The following is a 23,834-nucleotide window of genomic DNA, read 5'->3' on the forward strand; positions in this document are numbered from 1 at the left end:
CTCCAGCCTTCCTATGCACACTATAGAGAGCAAGGCTTATTATATATTGCAGATGGGGTGGCAAATATTGGTGCAAATGAGATTTTTGGCTTGGGAGCTCTCCATAATTTGAAGGAGCCATCACAGAGGACGTCATTTGAAACATCAACACCCCCAGATGCCCTTTCTTCCGTCTGCAAAACCTGACCGTGTTTCAATGTGCCTTTAGACGTACATTAACTGTTGGCGTCGAGAGCGAATGACCGAATACTGAGTTAAAAGAGAAAAAAACTTTATATGGAAGGAAGCGGCAACCAAGAGAAGAAAAAGTTTTCTTCATATATGATGGGTGGTGAGCTCGGAGAGATTGTCCAGTTTTAATCTCCTCGTTAACCAGAAGTAACTGAAATGTCTCTTCCCCCAAGCCTGCCCAGCTCTATCATGCTAATTGAAAAGTCAGCTCAGCTCAAGCTAATGCATCGAGTATAGGAAACGTGCGATTTAAAATTCCGACTATCAACTAGTTTAATCTATGTAGAAAATATGCACAGTGAATTATGAGTAAGGATGCGAACTACCATAACGGAACACAGAGGGGGAGTCGGAGAAACGACAAGGTTGTATGCAGGCAGGCAGGCAGGCTCACTCCTTCCTGGTTGTCTGTCCACCTACAAAGGTCTGGTTTTCCCCTCAAGATGCTGCTACAATGTAGCACGGGGCGTGAAGGTTTTCTCCTGCCTGTGTGTTTTGACCCTGCTGGTGGTTAACGTGAGAAAACGTGTGTTTCCTCCCACCCACCCACCCGGGACCAAAACATATATCGAGGCTGTTATAAAGACCTCCACTAGCATCCATCAGATTTTTCCGGAGGGGATTTTGGTGTCTTTTTGCGCACGGCTTTCGAGCCCTTTCCGTGTTTATATTTCCAGGGAGTTCCCTCAATGAAGCGAATGCTAATCTAGCGCCCAGTGCTGCCATGGTTCGAAGCGAATCTAAAACAGATTCCTAGGAAACAGATTCTTCTAGTACTACTATGGATTCCTTTATAATCAAAGGCTGTGTCTGATTTAGAAGGCGATTCTTCTGGATGGGCAGGGAGGAAACTGCGAGGGCTCTTTTCCCTTCTGTGCATTTGAACCGAAGTTTCTGGCGCCTCTTGCAGAACAAAATACGTTTCCTGGCAGAAAGGAGCGCGCTGGTGTTAATGTCCAGTAAAGATATCAGTCACATTTCCCACCCGCTACTTTGGGAAACGAGAGCAACAACTGGCTTCTTTTTGACGGCGCAGCTTTAAAATAACATGATCGTGAAGGGACTGGGGGTGGTGGGGAAGTATAAGACGGTGGGTGAGGGTCCTATCCCCCACCCCCTCCACTCTCCCTTTTTCGCGTTTGTTTTCCTTCTAAAATTCCTGAAGAAGTTATCGATTTATCATTATTTAGGTTAATGGAGGAAACCCCTAGTCCCCTGGTAGCTTCCACGCATATGCGCTCTCTCTCTCTCTCTCTTCAAATAAGCACAAAGGCAACTCCAGGAGAGGGGGGGGAGAGGGAGGGAGAAAAGAGAAGACCCTTTTGATGTTCTTATTTTAAAGCCTCTCCCCTCCGATGCAGGGCTGAGCGAGCGCGCATCAGTAGCCTTAACCTTTCCAGACAATTTCAGCTCTGGAGGTTGTGTTCCTCTACCACTTTTCTCTGTAGGTGACGGCTCTTGCATACCGTACTTTCCAGCCTGTCTGCCCTGCGTTGTGCTTTCTGCATGCATCCAATGATCTAGTATGAAATTGTTTTATTGGGGAGGGAATGGATGAATAGATATATAGATCACATCCATCTCGCCGCCGGATGGATGGATGAATAGATAAATAGAGCACATGGATTTCCACCACCCCTTTTTCTAGAAAAGAAAATCCGTTTTGGCTAAAAGGCCCTTGTGCATAAGGGAAATGCGATTAGTTCTACCCTATATTTCCTTGAAATCTCTGGATCTAATCCGGCGTTTAACTCACCATGAGAGAAGATGTCATTTCACATAACATTGTGTTAATGGATAAATCTCTAGCCCTCTCAAGCACAACAAATCTCAAGCAAACACATTACATACGACTTGCTAACTTAAACAGCCAACTTCCAATATTTAAGGCCCTTTTAAAGATCCTGTCTTATTCAGTCGTCACATATTTGCCTTTTAAAAATAATTTTCAAGGGAGAACAAATCCTATCCTTATACAGCATTTTAAAACTGCTGGTCATTTTTATTTCTAAAACTTGTGTTAAATAAACATTGCCAACAATATACTACAGACAAAACTTTTTTTATTCTTTTGTGGGGTCATGTGACTCTTAAATCCAAGTTTGCATTTTATATACGGAATGAGTTTTTTTATTTAGAAAGGCGTTAAAATAATCTGGTGGTCACTGTCGTTGTGATTATATTTTCTTAGGCGTTTTCTCCCTCCCATGCATAACTGCAGAATAAACAGGAAGGGGGGAAGTCAAGTAGGGCCACCCTGAACTTTGAAAAAGACACACAAAGACAGAGAGAAAGTCAGACACACAAAAACAGAAGTGGGTGGAGGAAAGGGGGGAAATATAGTTTAAAAATAATAATAATGAAAACCTGCTTGTGGAAGGTTCCTATAGATTAAAAAAAATACTGTAAGGATACAATCCTATGCACGCTTACCTGAAAGTAAGCCCTATGGAACTCAGTGAGGCTTATTTCTGTGTAGACATGCATATGAACACCCTGCTGGGTAGATTCGTTATGCAAAAGTAAGCAATTTTGAAATCAATGCTATTTACCTGCGAGTAAATGCATTTAGGATAGATAGGGATGCCTGTTATATTAGAAGCTGCTCTTTTGCTCAAGCTCTGGCTTTCGTTTCCTGGACTAACTTAATCTGCGTTGGAGACAAAGGTAAGTCTACTCTCAGCTGAATTTATTATTATTATTATTATCATCATCATCATCATCATCATTATTAAGTGATTATTATTATGATTACTATAATTATGGTGACGATGCTTTAACAGAACACAACCCAATCGAAGAGAACCTGTTCTTAAGTTCCCCAGCGCTGGAAGGAGGAGTTAGAGCACATGCTTCAAACCCTCCCACTGAAATCACTTGGACTTCGAAAATGTTTCGCTCTGGCTGGATCATGTCCTAAAGCAAAAGGGAGAACGCTTTCCATTCATTCCCTACATACTGTGGCCCAAGACATGTGTTTGTGCAGAGAGAGGAGGATGTCCGTGTGGCTCTTTTGTTTTGCTTTGCTTTAACTCCTCTGAAACCACAAAGGGAACAAACTGGACAGAAGAGGCTGCGAGCCGGGCAAGCGCCCCGCTCGCTCCCTCCTGCTCTGCCCTCGTCCTCCTGGCTGCCAAGAGCAGGTCAAATACCGTCGTCGTGCCTCCCTAGCAATGCCCAAAAGCATCCCTGACCCCGCAGCCCGTTCCTCCTTCCCTCCCACACCTCCCAGTTAAACCAATAAACACGGGGCGGCAGCTTCGGGGAGCGGGGCAAAGAAAGGCACGGCGGCGAGCTCAATCCTCCTACGCCAGAGAAAGAGAGACAGGGAGAGACAGAGAGAAATGGAACCAACCGCCTCTACTTACTATGCATCGCTGCAAACGGGTCGTGCTTACAGTGTATTTCCATCTGGGCAGCCGATCCACGGAGCTCGAGGCTTTTGTTTTGTTTTGTTTTTGCTTTCAGATCACCTTAAGCTAAACTCCCTGGGATCACTTTTTGTTTTGTTTTGTCTTAGGCAAGGGTGGTTAGTTTGTTTGTTTTTTCGAGTGGAAAGGTCAAGTAGAGGGTTGCTCGCAGTAATGTTGTTTGGATACAAATTGGAAACAAAACACCGCACGACTTCAAAAAGGCAAGAAGATCTCCCTCGGAGCCGAGAGCCCAAGAACCACGGCAATCCTCGCGGAAGTTATTCCTTTGCAGCGGAAGGGGCTCGGGGGGGGGGGCTCGCCGGGCCCCGCCGCCGCTGCTGCCGCCGCCGCCGCTGCGAAGTCGCCCTTCCCCCCTCCCCGCCCCCCGCGTCCCCCTGGCCAGGCTCGGCCGCCTCCGGGCTCCGACGAGGCTCGGGCTTCCGCGGCAGCGGAGGAAGCCTTATTTCTCCCACCTCCAGGAGGAAAAAGCCATGAATCCCGTCCGGTGATACAGAAGGGGAAAAAAGAAAGGGGGGAAATGAAGATGAAGAGGAGCTCGGGGGAAGAGTCTCCACACAGGCAGCTGAGTCCAGCGCTTCTTCAAGTCTGAGGTCGTCCAAGGCAGAGGAAGAGAAGCGGGCAGGGACGGGTCAGCTGCCAAGATCCACGGGGGCTACTTTTCAACAGGCATCTCCTTTCTTTTTCACCACCGCGACGAAGGCAAGGGCTACCTCAGGGTGCGGGAAGTGCCCCGGGTCAGTCTTTTGTCTGAGGCGAGGTGGTGCGTTGGGGGCGAGCGGGTCCCCCTTCGTCGTCCTCCTCCGTCTCCTCAGCCGGCAAGCCAAGCTGGAGGTCTCCGCTCCGGCGTCGGCTCTGAGGTGATGGCTTCTTTCCCAGAGAGGGCGCGAAGGCTACGGACAGGTGTCTCCCTCAGCGTGTATGTATCTGTGTCTCGCTCGGCGGGCGTCCCAAGTCCTGACAAGAACCGCGCGGCGTCGAGCAGCGGAGGAAAGAAGTCCGTTTTTCGCTTCTCCTCGTTTCCCCAACCGGGCAGGCGCGAGCGACGACCTCCGTCCGCCGGGCGCCCTCAGAGCCCCAGAAGTTGGCGGGAAGTTGGGCTTGGAGAGGCGCCAGAGGAGGTGAGGAGAAAGCGGCGGCGGCGGCGGCTGGAGCCTGCCAGCGGCATCCCCGCCGCGCGACAAGGAGAGAGAGAGAGAGAGAAGGAGGGAGGGAGGGAGGCGGCGTTTTGCTCGCGGCGCGCTTCGCCACCTCACGCGCCCACTTCCGCGCGCGCTTAAAGTTTGCCGCGCTCCTCGGGCGCCCGGCGTCGCGGCTCTCCCATGGCCAAGCGCGCGCGTGCGCTCTCCCGCCTCAGGCTGCGGAGGGAGCTTCCCTTTCTCTCTCTGGCGAGCGCGAAGGGAGCTGGCTCTAGTTGCGCGTCTGTATGCTGCTGGCGTGTGTGCGCGCGTGTGTCTTCACCTGGCCAGCTCTCGCGGGAGGGTCCCCTCACCCACCCCGTGCGCGCGCACTTGCGCTCCCCCCCCCCTCTCTCTCCCTCACACACACACACCTGGGCGCTCAAGCTCCAGGCGCCTCAGGAAATCTCTCCTCATCTGCTCAGGAGCGCCGCGCTCGCTCGCTACTCCTCGGCCGGCCGGCCGGCCGTCACAGTCCTGCGGCTCTCTAGCTCTCTCTTCCTCAGCGTGTCTCCCCCTCCACAGCGGAGAAGCGCGCTTCTCGGCGAAAGCAGCTTTCAGGACCCAGTTTCATGTGGACAGCGGCTGCGGGGGGCTTCAGCCTCTGCTGGGATCCCGCGATAGGGGAGGGGGAGGGAAGGAGGCAGGGAGGGCAAGTGCTGCCGGCCGCTGCCGCCGGGCCAGCCCGTCACTCAGCTCCTCGGCCTCCAATCAGAAAAGTAAAGTTACGGCCCTGCGCGCATTGGCTGCGGCGCTTGGGAGCTCCGAAGGGAGGGGGGCGAAGCGAACGCGGGGGTGGGGGAGGAGGCGCCTGATTAGCCAGCGGCGGAGCAGTCAGCAAGGGCAGCGGGCGGAGCCCCGCGGGGGAGGCGGATTCATTGACAAACTGGAGGGGATGGCGGGCTGTGTGTTTGCGCGCCCCAAGCGACTGTGGGCCTGTAAGAAACTAGAGGGCTGATGAAGGCACCTGGGGGTGGGGGGTGGGGAAAAGATAGTGCAGGAGTGCGTGTATCAATCAGTAAAGCCCCTCATAAGCCTGACTATATGCAGAAGTACTGCCCTCAGTGAGGGCTTACGCTCAAGTAAACGCGTTTAGGATTGCAGCCCGTGGAATCTGACCCTCAGAAGTAAATCCCGCTGAATACAAGCGATTCCGTGAAACCCAAATCAGCGCATATAAGATTGCTGCTCCCTCGGCTGTCACGAGGCCGTGCGCGCAAAAACACACCACACACACACACACACACACACACACAAGCTTTTGTTTCGTTCTTTTCTCCAGCAAAAGTGAAATCTCTAACAAAATGCAGGAGCCGTCACACACGCGGAAGCAGAGAGTGGGGTCAATGCGGGCTTTGATGTATTTCTGAGCTGGGCGGGAGTTGAACTTGGGGTTGCGAAGGGTCTCGACGGGCCTGATCAAAACACAATATGGGAGAGGTGAAAGAGAAAGGGAGAGTGGCCTGCTCATTAAGGCTAGGCAGTGGGCCTGTGCATTTCATTTGTCCCTTTCCTTCCTGTCCCCATTATTCAAGGCTTGTCCTTTTTGTGCGGGAGAAGAAACCTTCCGCCCCGGCTCCCCAACATTGAAAGCTTCCGTTTCCTCGTTCAGGTGGAAATGTGTGATTGTGTGTGTATGAGAGAGAGAGAGAGAGAGAGAGAGAGAGAGAGAGAGAGAGAGAGAGAGAGAGAGAGAGAGAGAGAGAGAGAGAGAGAGAGAGAGAGAGAGAGAGAGAGAGAGAGAGAGAGAGAGAGATGTATCTTAAAATGTTTGCTTACATTTATAAGCCTCTGAAAGGTTTGTTTTCCTCCTTGCTAGCTGCCACGTCGAGCCATTATTTTCAGGAGGTGAAGATTGGCTATCGCACATTAATCACCGCAGACGAGGCTTCACTTTCCGCCCCGCGTCAGGATGCTTCTCTACGGAGTCTCTTTATGCGTTCAGACGTCAGCCATCAGGTGTCGTCATGTAGGAGGCTGATGCCCGCTGCATGTGTGAACCAGGCCTTAGAAAATGTCTCTGTACTTCCTCGTGCCCTGGCATTTGTGTATAATAATGTTTTCTGACTGAAAGAACTGCCTGTGTACGAACGTGTGTCTATGCCTGCAATCCTGTGCACAAGGTGTGAGACTTGCAGGATTGCGTTGCGTGTAGTTGAACCCCCATAAAATATTTGAGGGGGCCTGGACGGGTCCCTCCCAAGTTGATGGGCATTGCCATTCAAATAGTGTGCGTGCATGTGATCGATTATGCGGGGCGGGGCTTACCTACCCCCCTCCCAATGTTTTATTCAAGTTGGTACACCTGGAATAAGAGCACACTTACATGTGTGTTGGAGAATAAAATGTGTTTTGTGTCGCCCCTTTCTTGAAGATGAAGAGCATCAGCCAAGCATCTGCAGGCCTCTCTCAGCTCCAGCCTTGTGTTCCTTCGGTCCCCATAGAGGGAGCCTCGAGAACGTCCTCCCCAGGCGCGGAGAATGGAGTGGGGTGTGTGGGGAGGAGCTGGGACACTGGTGCTCGGGGAAAGGAACTTGTTTCCTTTCATCAGAGGTTAGGAAAGTTCGCCCACTTTTGAGGGAGGATCTTGGGTTCGCCTGGAGACGCCGCTGCCCGCCCGTAATTCCAAGCGCGTCTCCTTCCGTCTCACCACCTGCCAAGTCCGACCTCATCGATTTTGCCATTGAACTCCCATCAACAGCCGGGGAAACCCGTCTCGCAAGAGGCCTCAGGGCTGCCCTAGCCACTGACGCGGGCGGTTGAGGCAGAGGACGCGATCCACTCGTGCCCTGGGCGCAACGAAAGGCCTTCACTAGTCGCCCAGTCCTGAACTTGTTCCTCCTCCAGTAGGAAATGAGTCCCACTTGTCATGGTCTGCATTTTAGTAAAACCCCATTAAGATGGGTGTGTGAGCATTTTAAGTCTGTTTTATTTTTAAAACCCTATTGCGATTGTTTTTAAAACTGTTGCTACACAGAGAGAGATATAAAATCAGAGTGTTCCCTTTTATAAAGCGGGCTTCAAAATGAGAGAAGCGAGATAAGGATCATTAAATATAGGGAGCAACCGCTCGTTCGCTCTTCTCTTTGGCTTTAGAAATAGTACATGATTCGCCGCCCTAAAGTGACTCGATACGGTCTTTTCGCCTGCTTTATTCAGAATTCATGAAATGTACAGTTATTACCGGATATGGTTTCATATGCATGGTAGAACTAAGTAACTATGCTCTTTGTCATTCTACTTTGTGGGGAAAATAACAAAATAAAAACGCGAGGACTGGATCTCCGTGCATTGTCGGTAATATTTTGAAAATATTCCTATGTGCATAGAAATACAGGCGCGCGCCCTCCAAGCGGGGAACAACGCACAGCCATGTTAAGGTATATTGTTAAGGGGTTAAGACTTACTAAAACCCCAAATAAGAAATAAAATGAATTCCTTCTGCATGAACATCGTTAGGATCCGAATGCACCGCCGAAGTTCCACAGAAATTAATTAATGAGATTTGCTTCCAAGTGCAAGTGCTTCGCAGTGAGCTACAGACAAATGGAGACAGCGCCTGTTTTTATGCCTGGATATGTGTGAACACACATTCAGACGCAAATTTGTTTTGCTGTCCTGTATTTACTGTAATACAATAGGCATAACAGTGTCTGCACCTAAAACATTGTGGTACACGTGATGGAAAACACACAGAGCAATATTGGTCATATGACTCAAGGTGTCATATGACGTGCTTGCGCCTATACAACCTTCATGGCCTTCTATATGTGAATATGCTTATGTCTTGTATAACTGCCATTTTATATTTCCCCTGTTTTCACATAGTATACACACGTACACGCTCAAGATAGCATAGCATTATCACTGAGATGTAATATAAGTTTTTTGTATTAATGGGCGTTTGAACCTAATTAAAGCATCGTAAATGCACACTTAGCAGTGTACTGCGTTTAGTTGAATACATCCTTGCACTCGTATCTGCTACAGGAGCACAGGTGAATATTTGCGGCCGTAGGCACAGTCACTCCCAGATTGCATGCCAAAAAACATTAAGTATCGTTTTACGTCGATACGACCCATCCTTGGAAATCAGAAGAACCCCCCCCCCCCCAATGACTCTAACAGAGCTGGATCTGAATGCCTCTTGCTCAGCTGCAGTCATGTCTGGGAGTTCCTTTAAGAATAAAATAAAAACTACACTGTCCTCCCAGGATGCCTCTCTTTCTACAGCTGCAGTTAATAGTGTGGCGATTTCGGAAGGGTTCCTTCAGCAAAGAAACACAGGCTACATTTCTGTGTCGTCTGAACAAAGAGTTGTTACCAAAGCGTACAATTCACAGTATGTCTTGACACACAAAAATGTAACGCATACACCTAGCAAAGACGCAAGCAAAAAGGATCACTGAAAAACCTTGTGTGAAATGTGGACAGCAAGGCCCCCAATTTGTGCGCACGTTTCCCCACCATGCAGTGGTGTTCCTCCATCTATAGGTTGGCCTATTGAACATGGTGCTCTTGATATCTCGGGTTGCTGTAACTGAGCAGCGTTGTGTGCGAGGAGGCCTGATGACAGACCTTTTTGTGCGCAGCGACATGAGAAGCTCTTAAACCTTTTGCTCCTTTTTCTCAAGCAGATCTCAAGCGGGGAGAGCTCCAAACTTTGCGAAAAGCGGCAGCAAAGGTCACGAGGCTTTGGCAGAATGGGACATTCCCAGCAAAGATGCTGCTGCTTCCCCGCCGGCCGGCCCATCCAATGCAAGGATGGAAAAACAGCCCCATTTTCCCAGTTAGCGAGGATGAGCGCGAGAACCTTCTGCGTCCCACCACTAAGAGTCTGCCTGGCAATGAGCAAGCCCAGGATCTAGGGCTGTTGTTTGTGAGGCGGTGGGGAAATTCACTCCTAACGCGTGGCCTTCGAAATAGGCCCTGTTCCCCGCTCTCTTTCTAGAGTACTTCCAGAATTAATTGCCCCACGGTGCGCGCAAAGATCGATAGCTGAGGAAGGTCGAGGGCGCACCAAGCTGCGATCCTAATCGTCCTGATCTGGAAGCGAATTCCGCGGAAATCGTAAGAGGCGAGTCGCCCTGGGGAGACGCTGAAGTGCTGGCGAAATGAGAGCCCATAGGGAGAGGGGTAGGGGGACGAAAGAGGGCGGTGTCAGAAGCCAAAGTTGGCTTATCTGACGGACAGAACTTCCTCTGGTTAGGCGTCACAAGTGTGACTTCTTCTTGGCCCCTTGCTGCCAGTGGAAATCGGGACAAACGCACACACAGTTATCTCTCTTTCTGATGGGCATCCACCCATCCATCAAGCATCCATCCCCAAGAATGATCAGACTGACAAGAGCTGCTCGAAAAGGTACGCAGATTTAGAGGGTCGACCGGAAGACAGCGAGGATCCTAAGCGCCTCTATTCAGACGTTCCCACTTAGTTCCCAGGTTACTCTTTAGGACTGCAGCTTAAAATGGTGATAGTGAAAGGACTGCATTTTTTAACACTTTCACACAAGTTTAGCCCCGCCCCGCCCCAACTCCTGCCTGCACATAGAAAACTAGCATATCGTGGATAAAGACTTAGTTTAGCTCACCAGTCCTCGGGAGCTGTTGCTGTTTTGTTTTTTTGTTTTGTTTTTTACGTGGGGGCAGGGGTCAACAAAACCATCACTCACCCACCCCTCACCTGCAGTTTGAAGCCCAGAATCCGTCCACAGAATTCTCAGTAAATGCCATAAGGTCATTCATATGATGATGGTGCCCAGATTAATACTAGCAGCAAAAATGGTGCTGGAACAGTTTAAATCACGGGTGTCAAACACAAGGCCCGGGGGCCAAATCCGGCCCGCCAGACCTCGTCATGTGGCCCGCCGAGCGCCCCAGCCAGTGGGACCCAGCAGTGGGACCTTGCTGCTGAAGCGCCGCGCCAACAAAGCGCTGACAAACAGCTGGGGCCGGGGAAATGCTTTTTGCCCCTGGGTCCCTTCGCGCTCTTTTCTGGCACTGAATCAAGGCGGCGACCCCCCCCCCCTTCCCTTTCTTTCTTCCTCTCTCTCGTTCTTATTCTTTCTTTCCCTCTCCTTCCTTCCTTCCTTCTTTATCTGTCTTCTCTCCCTCTTTCTTTTTCTTTCCTTCTTTATTCCTTCTTTCCTACTCTTCTTTCTCTCACCTCTTTCCTTCCTCTCTCCCTCCTGCTCCCTCTTTTCTTTCTTTCTTTCTTTCTTTCTTTCTTTCTTTCTTTCTTCCTTCCTTCCTTTCTTCCTTCCGTCCTTCCCAACTTTCTTCCTCTCCCTCATTCTTATTCTTTCTTTCCCTCTACTTCCTTCCTTCTTTCTCCCTTTCCGTCTTCTCTCCCTCTTTCTTTTTCTTTCCGTCTTTATTCTCTTCCTTATTTCCTACTCTTCTTTCTCTCACCTCTTTCCTTCCTTCCTTCCTCTCTCCCTCCCACTCCCTCTTTTCTTTCTTCCTTCCTTCCTTCCTTCCTTCCTCCCCTCCCTCTCCCTCTCCCTCTCCCTCTCCTCAGAAACATAGGATGCTGCTTTATACTTCTGGCCCTTAAACCCTGGAACCAGGAGAGCAGCTCCAGTGAGTCAACCTCAGCCAGTCCCTTTGGTGAAGGGTGGTGGCTCACTGGCAGAACATGTCCTGCATGCAGAAGGACCCCAGCATCTCCAGGTACTAGTAGCTCTGCAAAGGTCCTGCATGAAACCCTAGCGAGCCTCCACCACCCAGTGCAGTTACCAAAAATCATTTTTCAATAAATTGTACAATAATTGTACATTTGAATATCTACTTGCCATTATTCTGACTATGTTTCTGCTTTCAGAGCTAGTTATTACTTACATTATTACAAAAACAGTAATAATTGAATGCAGTGACAATAATTTATGATAATAAAGAGTGGACACATTGTCCTACAGATACAACCGGCCCTTTGAGGGTGACCAAACTGCTGATGCGGCCCCCGATGAATTTGAGTTTGACACCCCTGGTTTAAATCTTAGCCATTCAGATACACTGGGCAGCGGCTGTCCTTAACCACTGCCAATAACCTGTTTCCCCTCCATTGTGCTGGGAACGGTCTGTGTGTTTTGAAAAGAGTGGTGGAGTTTGTGTGCACATAAAGTTCAGGGATGGCTTTGTAGCCCTTTAACCAATTCTTGCTTATTTGTTTTCCAATGGATGTCAGCGGGAGAGGCAAAGAGCCCAGTCCATGGTTAAGACCACAGTTCTGGATGGTCAGGGTAGGAAATGGGGAAGCTGGTGCTCTGGGTGTTTGCTTTTATGCATTATGTTTGCAGAGTGTCCCTCTCTCCAGAAGAAGCACAAGCCAAAGACCATTTTTAGGCAAACTCCACACCCCACTGGTCTGGGTAGGTGCTGTCTCTGAGTAAAGATAGTATATAGGAGTTTGCTTCCTTTTGAGGGAGGCTCTTGGGTTCTCCTGGAGTATATGGGAGTTCTATTTCTGATTTTTGTGGTAATGGTGGGGTGTGAGGGGGTGCCTTTTGGAGGGATGGATAAGATTCATAGAAAATATCTGCTTTTGAACCTATCCAAAAGGTCTGACTCCTAGGCATTTACAAACCAAGCTGCATGTTTTTAAAGAGCTTTTCTGGTAATAATCACATATGGTCTGAAACACAAGAAAGACAATTGCCTCACTGTTTAAATAGACCTCCAACTGTGTGTTTTATCAGGGGTGGGCTTTTCTCACATGCAGCTTTGACCAATTACTTGTTTATTTTATCATATGTTTCATTCATAGAGTAAGTCCAGGGATGTCATTTAGAGAGGCACACACACACCACCTCAAATTTAAGGCCACTTGGCTGTCCTTACAAATCACATATTTCAGGTAAACTGACTCACTAGGCTTCTACTGTGGTTACATTAAATGGGCCTATACCCTATGGCAAAGCCACAAATCCACTGACTTAAACAAAAGGAGTGTGGCTGATATACTGATATTATGAGGCATTTTAAAATTCACCGAAAAATGGTCTTAAAATGTACTGGAATTTTTTTTTTCATTTCAACCAGCAGAAGTATTTAATATATTCAATATTCAATATTGAATATAATTTCAAATAGCCAGTGTTTGATTCTTGCAGTGCAGAGTATGTTTGACGGGATTATCAGAGGGAGCACGACTCAAAGGCCTGCTCTTGGATAAACTAACTGCCAGAAACAATTGTCTTAAGAGCATTGCCATGTTACTTTTATACCTCATGTTAGCACATAGTTCATCAGTTTGAAATGCAGGGTGCTATCCTGTGCTCTTTAAAGGTTGCCACTGAATCTGTTCCTTCTCTCTCTCTCTCTCTCTCTCACACACACACACACACAGTGTGAATGAAATCTAAAATGACACTCCTAGTTAGATCTAAAGCTCAGAGAAGCATGTTTTTAAATAACAACAACAGAGGGTGAAGGGCACTTTTACAAAGGAAAGGAAATGTCTCAGAATGTGATCTTTCAGCTCCATAGTAACCCCAAACTGCATTTGTCAAGGACCTTGAGAGGAGACACCCACTATAAGAATGACTTCCTCTAGGCCTCTTTCGGCTGCAAAATCACTTCTGATCACCCCTTCCACAAAACACAGTCAAATGGTATTCTTAAGTTCAAGTGTGCTTTCGTTATGAGTGGGATATGGACCAGGCTGTGAATTTTCAACATGTATTCATTTGCAAGGAACTTTAGGTGAGGAAGAGGGAGAGAAAATAAAACAACACAAAGATTTCTCAGGGCACAGAGACCAGTGTCTTGGGTTTTCCTTTCTTTCCCATTTCTCCCACCCCCTTTCCCAGCTCAACAGCCTTTGAAGATGGTTCCCTTTTGTATTCAAGCTTGGACACTTTCTTCCGGTCATTGATGAACGCCTCTCCCCATACAAACTTGCTGCACCCATATGCTCTCACCAGAGTCAATGCTAACCATTTCATATTACCCTCCACTCCATGTCAGCACCTTGCTGGAATTTGCAGCAATTGTATGTGCATCAGTTCTCAAATCTGTCTCTTTTTCCTGTAGAAAACATGGGGTTGATTTGTGTTCAGACTGAGAGTGACTGAGTATGTTTATGCCTGATTATTTCTAAAGCTAAACCTCACTGTGGACTGTTAAATTTTGCTCCCATGTTAGGAGAAACAGCCCGTGTCCTGTATAAGGCCAACAACAGCCTTAGGCATTTCAAATCCTCACTTTGCTGTTATAATAGAATGTTCCTAGACATTAATTAAAAATAACAGTTTATTCAGCAAGGAAAGGGAATGACTACATTCAAGGTTCTGTTTTGAATCAGTTGAGTTCAGCAACATTAGGCCACCACCCACAAAACAGCTAATCAAAAACACATTGGATTTAAGTTGATTGATAAATTAATTTAGGCTGCAAGATTCATTTGCTAATTTTGCTCTGAAATAGGCACAAAGAAGATTGCCATTGTTCAGGGGTGCCAATTTGAATAAAATATTGGGGGGCTCAGGTAAGCCCCGCCCTGCACAATCAATCACAAAATGTGGTGTGCACACCATTTGAATGGCACTGCCTATCAACTTGGGGGGCAGCCCCCTCAAATATTTTATTATGGGGGCCAAAGGGACCTCAGCCCCTAGAAGTTGGCTCCTATGGAACTGTTAGTGGTTTTTAATCACTTCTGAAGGGATTCTGCAGCCTGTTTTCACACATTACAGAGTGACATACCTGTTTTCTACTGAGTGTACAATTAGCAGGAAGGCCCAGCCCAATACCTGTGTGGTATCAGTGTTTTCAAACACCTGTATGAGTTCTTTTCAGTATATGCTTTACTTAGGTTAAAAAAGCCACTTAGGTGTATGTATGTGAAGTAAGAAAGTACTTCTTCATGCAGTGCATAGTTAAAACTGTGGAATTCACAAGATGTGATGCCACCAACTTGGATGGGTTTAAAAGATGGTTAGATAAATTCAAGGAGGAAAATGTTATCAATCAATAGCTACTAGCCCTGATGGGTATGTTCTACCTCCACTGTCAGAGGAAATATACCTCATTCACACAGAAACAAAAACACTCACACACCTCTCAATACCAGTTGCTGGGAATAACATGTTGGGAAAGTGCTTTGTGCTCAGGTCCTGCTTACCACAGACATCTGGCTAGCCACGTGAGAAAAAGCATTAGACCAGAGAGGCCACCGGCCTCAGTGGGCTCTTAAATATAAAGAGGTGCATTTCAAAACACCAAAATCCTTGTTAAAATGTCACCTATCAAATCCCATCAACACCCCTGGACTCCAGCCTCCCACTGCAGCAACCACCTCTATCTGACCTCAATGGCTAGCAATTCACTAGCCATTGCTCAGTTGGCATGCAAATAGAGCCTTCCAGCTCTGCCTATCCACATTCCCAGGGTTGTAAACCTGGAGTCCTCTAGGCCTTTCCTCCCAAAATATCCACTTGGGGAACAAGTCCCTCGTGCCAGTTTTAACAATGTTTCTGGTCTAAAAAGAAGCCCATCCAATCCTCCTTGTGATGGTGGGCAACTCACTGCTGCAGCCCTATGGAACTAGCAGCAGGGGGAGTTCCAGTCTGGCAAACCTTACCCTGGGTCCACATTCCTGGCTTACCCTGGGGCCACATTCCTCACAACAAAGGTTTTGGATGGAGTCCTCTCTCCACCTAGGCAGCTTCCTACCTGCAAGGTCCTGGGATTTTGTGCTTACCTGGTATTGCTTAGACTTGGTCATAGAAGAGTGTGTGAGTGTGTTTGTGAGAGAGGGAAGAAGGGAGAGATGTGTCATCCATTTTTGCCTCACTTGCTGATTTCAATGGGAACAGTGACACTCCAATCCTAAATACATTTACTTGGGGGGAAATCCCATTGATTTCCACTGAACTCCTAGACATCCAGTGCTCTGCACACTTTTATAGGAGTAAAAGGCCTGGCCCCCTCCAAAAATATCCTGGCTATGCTCATGTGCAGCCCGATTCCAGACAAGCTTCCTTGGGAGAAAGTCAATATAGCTTACATCCTAGAGGGGGGACACACACACACAGTTCTGAATGCAAACACCCAAGCGCAATATATACAGTACATGCGTGGCACATTCATCACTACAGTATGAAGGGGTGAAACCTGTATGTCAATGAGTCACCCCAGATTAAAAAAAAGACTAAGAGGGCTCTTTCACAGCATGGCGAAATACAATGTCTTTTCATTCCTATATCAGTTTCGTTTGTGGGGTTGTTACATCCACGCCTTGGGCATTGGAAGTCCTCGAGAAAAGAACGTCCACGTCGTGTGAACAGCACACTTGTGTGCTCGTGCTTAAGCCTCCAATACTTTCCTAGACCCCTTTGTGAACAAACATGTTTAGGATTATGATACGGTAGTGGTGGGGCTGTAAAAGTGGCATAGCACGGCTTCATTCCTCACGCCCTGCCCTGCCCTGCCCCCGCTCAGCTCCCCAATGCGCTTGTCACAGCTAGATGGGATTTGGTGAGGATGCCGAAGTTATTCTAAAGCGCCTGTCGACTTCACTTTTGCTCGCATAGCGTGTACATACTCGACTAAATAGAAAGCAGAGATGTTAGGGGCGTGATCGCGAAGTGGGGGGAGGGCCTCCCTTCCCCTCTACCCTTTCTCTGTTTGCAAAATAATGCTCAGTGTGAGCTGCTATAACAAAATACAGGGCCAGTTTTTATTCACACACACACACAATGCGTTCTCAGAGGGCTATAATTCCGCGCGTCTTTGTATCTACGAGGATCAGGCAACCGCTGATTTAAAGGCAGTGTCCTATTTATTGAACCCAGATCCTCAATCGTGCTGAAATTAGTGGAATTCACAGCTTCAGCCCAAGTGCTTAGGCTTAACTGCGTGAGAGAGCGCTCGCTTTGTCCTCTGACGGGGTGTGTGTGTGTGTGTGTGTGTGTGTTTTGTGTGTGTGTGTGTGTGTGTGTGTGTGTGTGATGTTGTAGTTAGTATATAAACCCTCTGTCTCTTCGGTCATTCTAGCACTGCTGCTAGAGAGGTGAAGCACTTCAAGAACAACTAAACAACAGCAATGATAATGATCACGTTCTGCAACCAATATGCCTGGACACATTAACTTGGAACCAAGCCCTATTGAAAGCAATGGAGTCTTCAGTCTAATGACCGATTTTCATTCATTCATTCATTAAGCAACTTTAAATCCCAGTGATTTCAGCCAGAGAGATGTGCACTACGACCCATCACATCTCTTAGGTCCCATGGATTTAATCCTTTTGGTGCTCCCAACCCAAGTTAAGGGTGTGCCCAGACTGTTGCCTTCCAAGCGCGTGTGGAATGCTCCGATGAAATAACTTTTTTAAAGTGCCCCAGGATATGTGGTTTGGTCGGCACTGATTTAGTAGGCAGAATTTACACTGGTCTTTACACTGCTTATTTTTCCCCTCCTAATCCAGAGCATAGCACATCTCTCCTTCTGCACAGTTCTTTCTCAAACCTCACGAATCCTGCTCGGTTTTACACATAGAGAGATAAAGCTGGAGAGAGATTCACGCAACCCTCCGATTTAAGGGGGAACGTCAGAGGAGATGCATGGAGGGGGTTTGGTTGCTTATCCCCATTGAAAGTATTAGTATTATTACTATCATCATCATCACCATCACTACTACTACTACTACTTACAGGTAGGTAGCCGTGTTGGTCTGAGTCGAAGCAAAATAAAAAAATTCCTTCAGTAGCACCTTAAAGACCAACTAAGTTTATATTTTGGTATGAGCTTTCGTGTGCATGCACACTTCTTCAGATGCACACTACTACTACTATTAGTGTACAGACATTTTGTCTAGACGCAGGAGAATATAAAACACCACAGCTAAATTTCCAAACCTTTGTAGACCACCCTGGAAGAAAGCTTCATTGAACCGTGTGGGCTTTACACACAAAAAAATATGCATTGAGTTACTAAACCAACCGTCGTGCAATCAAGTGAGATAAGAGCACCAGCCATCGCGGCAGTTAACGACGAAAATACGTTTAAAAAAGAATAATAACTTTGACCATGAGCCTCAAGACCAGTGGCTAACACCCTAGAGAAGGGATTAGTGAGGACTGGAGCCACCACTTAAAAAGTCAAGCTTTTTGCCAGCGACCACCTAGCTTCAAGATCGTCCTGGTGTTCAAAGAGGGTATTCAGAAAATGAGTTCTCCCAAGGAATCCTGGCTCCAGAATTCGAAAGTCACAGGTGTCTGAGATCAATTAGTAAATATAGGTCTCAAACCGTTCTATTTTCATGCCAGACCTCCCCTTAATTTGTGGATTGGGATCCCACTCATGAGTCACAGCCATTCGTAACGAAAAGAAGCAACTTTAGCAGATTTTTGAAGAAGTCCCACCACACACGCTCCCTTTCTTTCTCTCCCCTGCAAAACGCGCCCATAAACAATGTAAACGTTTCGAAACGAGGACAGCGAGCCCCACTGAGATAAACGAGGCCAGCGCGGGAGCACTATTCCAATTCATTTCGATGGGAGAACCTCCCTGATGGACTATGGCATTCGGTGTTAATGGCGCCTAATTTGTTACCCGTCTAGATCTTCTTACTTTCTTTTTCTTATATTAACTGAAGCAGGTTGAACAACGGGCCGAGGGGTGGGGGAATCTGGTTGCAGGCGCGTTGTGTTTGTACAGAAAGCAAGACTAATTGGATTATATGCAGATCATCTCTCTGAAGTTAAAGCAGGGTGCACGTGCCTCCTCAAGATTTCCTGAGCAAAATAAGGAAGGAAGGTAGGAGGGAAGAAGACAGGAGATACTCTGCATCAACCCTCATTTTCAGACAACCAACAACCTGGGAAGAAACGTTTTCATATTTCGCCTTTTCCTTCGCATTTTTGCGTTGCAGGGCGCGCGTTTCACTTTTTGGCGCATCTGCTGTTGTATTTCCTTGTAGCCAATTGAGCAGTGGAGCCCGCGGGGTTTATTTTGGAATGGAAAAGGAAACCTGCAAGCCCCACCCACCCCGTGTGTGTGTTTGAGAGACAAGAGAAAGAGAGGGGAAGAGATTCTAAATTCCATGCTAAACAAAACTGAAGCCAGTGTATTAGTAGGCTATTACTTTTACCTTTAATAACATTGTGGTTGCGTAGGTCAAGGGAGTGTGAAACAGCGGAGGGATAGATATTTTCAGCCAGGCTGGTGTTGCCACCAGCTTTACGCTTGGGGAACTTCGGCGCTCAGAACTCAGCACTAACGCGCAAAAATATTTGGAGAAGAAGCTTAGCTGAGGAGGAGCTTTCCTGTAGTCTGTCGCAGCCTATTTGTATTTAGCACCAGGATGCTATGCGCGCCTTTAAATTCCATTTTAAAATCCTTCGCTTGCGAGTAAATATGTTTAGAACCCGGGTGGCAATCTTCTTTCACACGTTCCCCGCATGACTCGCAATCCAGTTACACCTGAACGCGAGGGACGTAGGCCTGTAGGTTATCCCCGCTTGCTGTCGTCACTTTAATCTTAGCTCCTTACTGCAAGTGGTTTGTGCATTGTCAGATTGTCGCTCACCGTTTCCTGACTGCTGGGAGGGGGACACATCAGTGTCATTACTGCAGCCCACACAGACACCCGCGTTTCCAATAATCACCATTGATTATTCTTCAGGAACACTTTCCTCTAAGGCCAACTCCCTGGTTCTACGCAGTTAGTGACACCCTTCCCCCGCCACCCCGAGCAAAACCAAAGTGTACAGTCCTCTGTGCATGGTGCAAGGAATAGTTTGCTTCTGTTAAAGTGCCAGGCACGCAGAGAGCTATAGCAGAAGCAGCAGCAACAGCAGCAACGACCATTCTGTATCTTGCAAGCTACCAGCTATCATCTTCATCACCGTTATCACTATCCTCACCTTATGTACCGTGTACCTCACAGCGGCAAATCCTTTTACTTTTATAAAAAATAACAAGGGTGACAGTTTGCCCTTTGTGGTAGAAACGCCTGTCGTTATCAACACTGTCCCTGGTTAATGTAATGTAATAACAAACACACTAAATGAGTATCTCCCACCATCACCCTCATTCCCAGATTGATTTAAGACGGGTCCTTGCTAAAAAATTTCCCTTCCACTTAAATCTGGACTGCCCACATTTCCTTTGCAGGCGAAATCTCCCCTGATTTCTGCCCATAGGCCCCATATACCTCTTAACACACCCTCTCCTGTTCTCCCATAGCTAAATGGTGGGGCTGGTTCCTGCCATCGCCCTCAAGAACAGCCAGATTCCCCCCCTCTTTCTCTCTCTTTTACCAGAAAAGGAACTATACCCTACAAAACGAGGCGAGTAACGATGTTACCCACCCAGGATGGCCCAAACCGAGAGTGGAAGCGTGGGTCCCACGTGTGTTGCACCCAGGAGTGTGTTTGACAGTGAGATCAGAGCTGAAAGTAAACAATTCTATAGATTATTTCACGGGTCACAGAGGGGAAAAGCGCCTCCCTTAACAGACTGCCTGGATTCAGTGGCACGAGAGGCACCGGGATTGTCCATCAACACGGCGTTGTTCTCAATGAAGGAGAGAGAGGAGAGAAAGAGAGAGAGAGAGAGAGAGAGAGAGAGAGAGAGAGAGAGAGAGAGAGAGAGAGAGAGAGAGAGAGAGAGAGAGAGAGAGAGAGAGAGAGTGTTTCGGTGCAGAGAATAAGTGAACTCCCCATAGCCCCCACGCCGTCGATCCAAGGCGGCTCTCAATCGAGCTTCGCCTGGCCTACGTTTTCACGCTCATGGGCTTGCATCACTTCCTCGTCCCCAACCAAGCTCACAGTCCTGCTGGACGTTTTCTATGGCGGGGGCTGTGTCTGAAAGAGGCATTCTGAACCAAGAATCAGACCTACCTATTTTATTTGGAGCATGGGTGGATGGGACAGGCTCTATTAAAGCTGCGTGCGGGTAACGGGGCCTGCATCGAAGGTGTTTCCTGCAGCATAAGTCCCTTTAGGTTCTGTCCTCGCCACACTTACTAAGGAGTAAACCCATCTTCACTCAGTAGCTTTTATTTCCGAATAAACAAGCTTAGGATTCCATTTGGATGTTTAGAATCACAGCCACAGGACAGCAACCCAGGCTTGGAGCCACGCTTCCATGAAATCAAGGAATATGTCTTCCTTTCCAAGTACTACCGTACCGTAGGTCTAGACTTGACACAGAAGAGGAACATTTGAGCCTAAGCTTGATCTTTAAAACCAAGGATGTTTACATTTAGCTCCATTTTACTGCGCGGTAAATGTATTTACTATTGTAATCTGGCACGAACTCGGAGGACATTTCTTCGGAGTAAATAACCACGTCTTGGGCTGAGCAAATATGGAAAATTGTCATGACGCATTTCTCTCTCTTTCCAGGGGAAGGAAAGGTGTCTTTGAAAATTGGCCGAGGATAGACACAATCCATGGCAAAGAGCAGGCTCTGCACATGGGCAGCTTCCCTTTAGTTCCAGTGGGGCTTTGCGCAGAACTTCCCAGTGGATTGAGCCCGTCGTCTGAGATATAATGGAGCCACATTCTTGAGAGGATAGTTGCAAACTAGTGCCAGTGGCTTAAACGGAGCTCGAAGCGTCGACTCAGAAGTAAATAAACTGAAGACTGTAGGGGGGGTATTGTATGTATTGTTTTGAAGCTTCTAGTAGAGAGTGGAGCGGGTGGGGGATAGACTTCATTCAGCGTGGAAAAGGAGTAGCCCTTCCTTCTTAGCAAAGAGTAGGCTATACAAAATGAGTCCTTCTTTTGCTTTCTCCACCCATTGTCCCCATCCGGTTTGCAAACCCTGCCGGGCAGGTCTCTCTACTTATGTTACTCGATTAAGCGTCATGAACATAATAAACACTATAAAAGTATTCTCCGCCTCTTGCAGAATGCCCTACTACCATACGTCTCCATTTTTTCTCCCCCCCCCCGCCCCACTTAAAAAAACAACAACAACAGTTATGCGACGTGCCCCAATCATTATCACCTCGGGGGTCACCTTTCCATGACCTTTGCTCTCTTTCAGCCTACCCTCCCCGCCCTCTTTACGCCGCGTGTTATGTCTAGCGTTTTACCCCCCTTATACAAACAAACAAGCTGATCTCCCCAGAGCAGAGAAGAATTTCCCAGGCACACTCTATTTGGAGGCGGGAGTGGGGGGCACGACTTGGCTTAAAATCCACCTGTCCTGGGCTGATCTTTGAAACCGAAGAGGGCCCGAAGTGTCCAAAATGTGAGCATTGGCCGTTTTTAAGCGCGCTTGCTCAGCGCCATCGCAACCTTAGGGGAGTTGTTTTTTGCCGACTTTTTGCCGTGAGACGACTTTTAAGGGGATGAGACGTGACTGGTGCCCCCAAATCAGAGAGTGCCTGAGTGACGAGCAGCGATTTCAAACAGGGAAAGAGAGCGGTGGAACAACTGCCTGCCTTGTACTACGGCGGGTAGGCAAAGATTCTTGGCAAGCGGCCCCGGAAGCCAAGCCAGCAGCCAGTGCGCAGCAGGCGCGTGTAGTGACATTACGTAGGGGGAGGAGAAGTACCGAGAATATCTCTCCCCCACCAGCTCCAAGGAGAGAGATGGGGTGGGGTTTTTTCGTCCTCCCCCCCCCCCTTTGCCTTTAATCTCCCCAGTGGGGTTGGGATATCTCTATCGCAGGCTTGTCCTACACACACATACACATAGGCCTTCAAGCTCAGAAGACCAGTTGGCCTGCAGTAGCCACCAGCCCTCCTCGTAACCCGCAGAGAATCAACCCCCGCGCAGCTCCATCCCTGTGCAACAATAATTGCTAAGTAATCGATCGCGGCGAACTGCGCGGAGACGCTGCTGCGCCGACAGCCCCCTCCTCTCTCGCCGCCCCACCGACCCAACCAATGCGGAAGGAGATCGGATGGCCGGGAGACGGGCTAGCGAATTGTGCCGGGGGTGAGGAGGAGGACAGGGGGAGGGCTGTCTCTGGTGCTCAGCATGCAAGTCACCTTTGGAATTGCTGACCGAAGGAACGGAGGAGCAGGTGGCGGAGGGGGCGGGCGGATGGCACAGAATATATATATTTTAAAAATTCAGTTCGTCACCTCCCTTCTTTGTGGGCCTTCCCAGACCCCCTAACACCCCACCCTGGCCCGGCCCGGAGCTAAGAGCAATGAAATGCTTTATCGATGAAACGATTATTCAGACGATTTAACTAATAAAAGAGCTCATCGATCGCCTTGAAATCACATTATTTATAGACAGCTTGTCAGGGCACTCTCCAAACGCGCGCTCGCCCCCAGAGTTAAGCTTTGGGGCTTTCCCGCTGGAAGGAGAGAAAGGAGACCCTGAGGAGCTTGGAAGATCCCAGAAAAGGCCGCATGGCAGGCTCGTCCTAATGTTCGAAAAAGGCTTGTCGGAAAATGTCCTGTTTCTGCTGCTGACCCAATTTCTCTCTGGCTCTGAAATCTCTCCTTACAAACACCGCCACCCCTCTCTGCTCCAGAGGCCAAAGAGCTGTGGATTTAGTATGCAGGGGCCGTAGAGCTCGAAAGTGGCCGCAGTCACAGCAGCTCATGCCACAGGGAAAGCAAAAAGTCAGGCAGGCAGGTCGCTTTGCTGTCTCTCTCGCTCGCTCTCTCCTGCCCGACAGCCTGAAGGCTCCCCGGATCTGGTAGTAGCACCCGTGCCACCGCTTCAGATAATCCGGGTCGACTCTGAAGTCTCCAGCAGCCGGAACCGCGCCACCCCAATTAAACCGACATAGCGGAGGTTTCCACTGACTTTAGTAATGGAAAGGGTCTAGCGTTTCCGGTCATGCAGGTTGCAACCTGGGCGTTTCAAGCTGTATTCACAGCAGACTTGGGGAAAAAGAAAAAGAAATCTCGGTCCCAAACGAGAAAGAAATCCTAGCGATGTGGCAGCTGAGATTCCTTCCAAGTTAAAATATGTTTAGGATCCGGTTACTGCCTTTGTCTCCAGGACATTTATGCACATAAACTTATTTGAAGAAGATTCTACGACGCACATTGAGAGAGAAAGAGACAGACAGA

General features: G+C 48.2%; 1 protein-coding gene across 2 annotated transcripts in view; it reads right to left on the bottom strand.

The window, feature by feature from the left end:
• The window catches only part of PAX5 (paired box 5), a 238,193-nt gene that overhangs the window by 210,802 nt on the left and 3,557 nt on the right, over window positions 1-23,834 (bottom strand). Inside the window, exon 1 of one of the 2 annotated variants that reach the window (XM_088658492.1) lies at window positions 3,600-4,949. The exons of the other annotated variant lie outside the window; for it this stretch is intronic. Coding sequence (XP_088514618.1) covers window positions 3,600-3,642 — 43 coding nt within the window. The 5' untranslated portion in view covers window positions 3,643-4,949. Of the gene's footprint in view, window positions 1-3,599; window positions 4,950-23,834 lie in introns of those variants that run through there. 2 annotated transcript variants of the gene reach the window in all.

Source organism: Zootoca vivipara, chromosome 15 (genome assembly GCF_965207765.1).
Source record: "Zootoca vivipara chromosome 15, rZooViv2.hap1.1, whole genome shotgun sequence".
Lineage (NCBI taxonomy): Eukaryota > Metazoa > Chordata > Lepidosauria > Squamata > Lacertidae > Zootoca > Zootoca vivipara.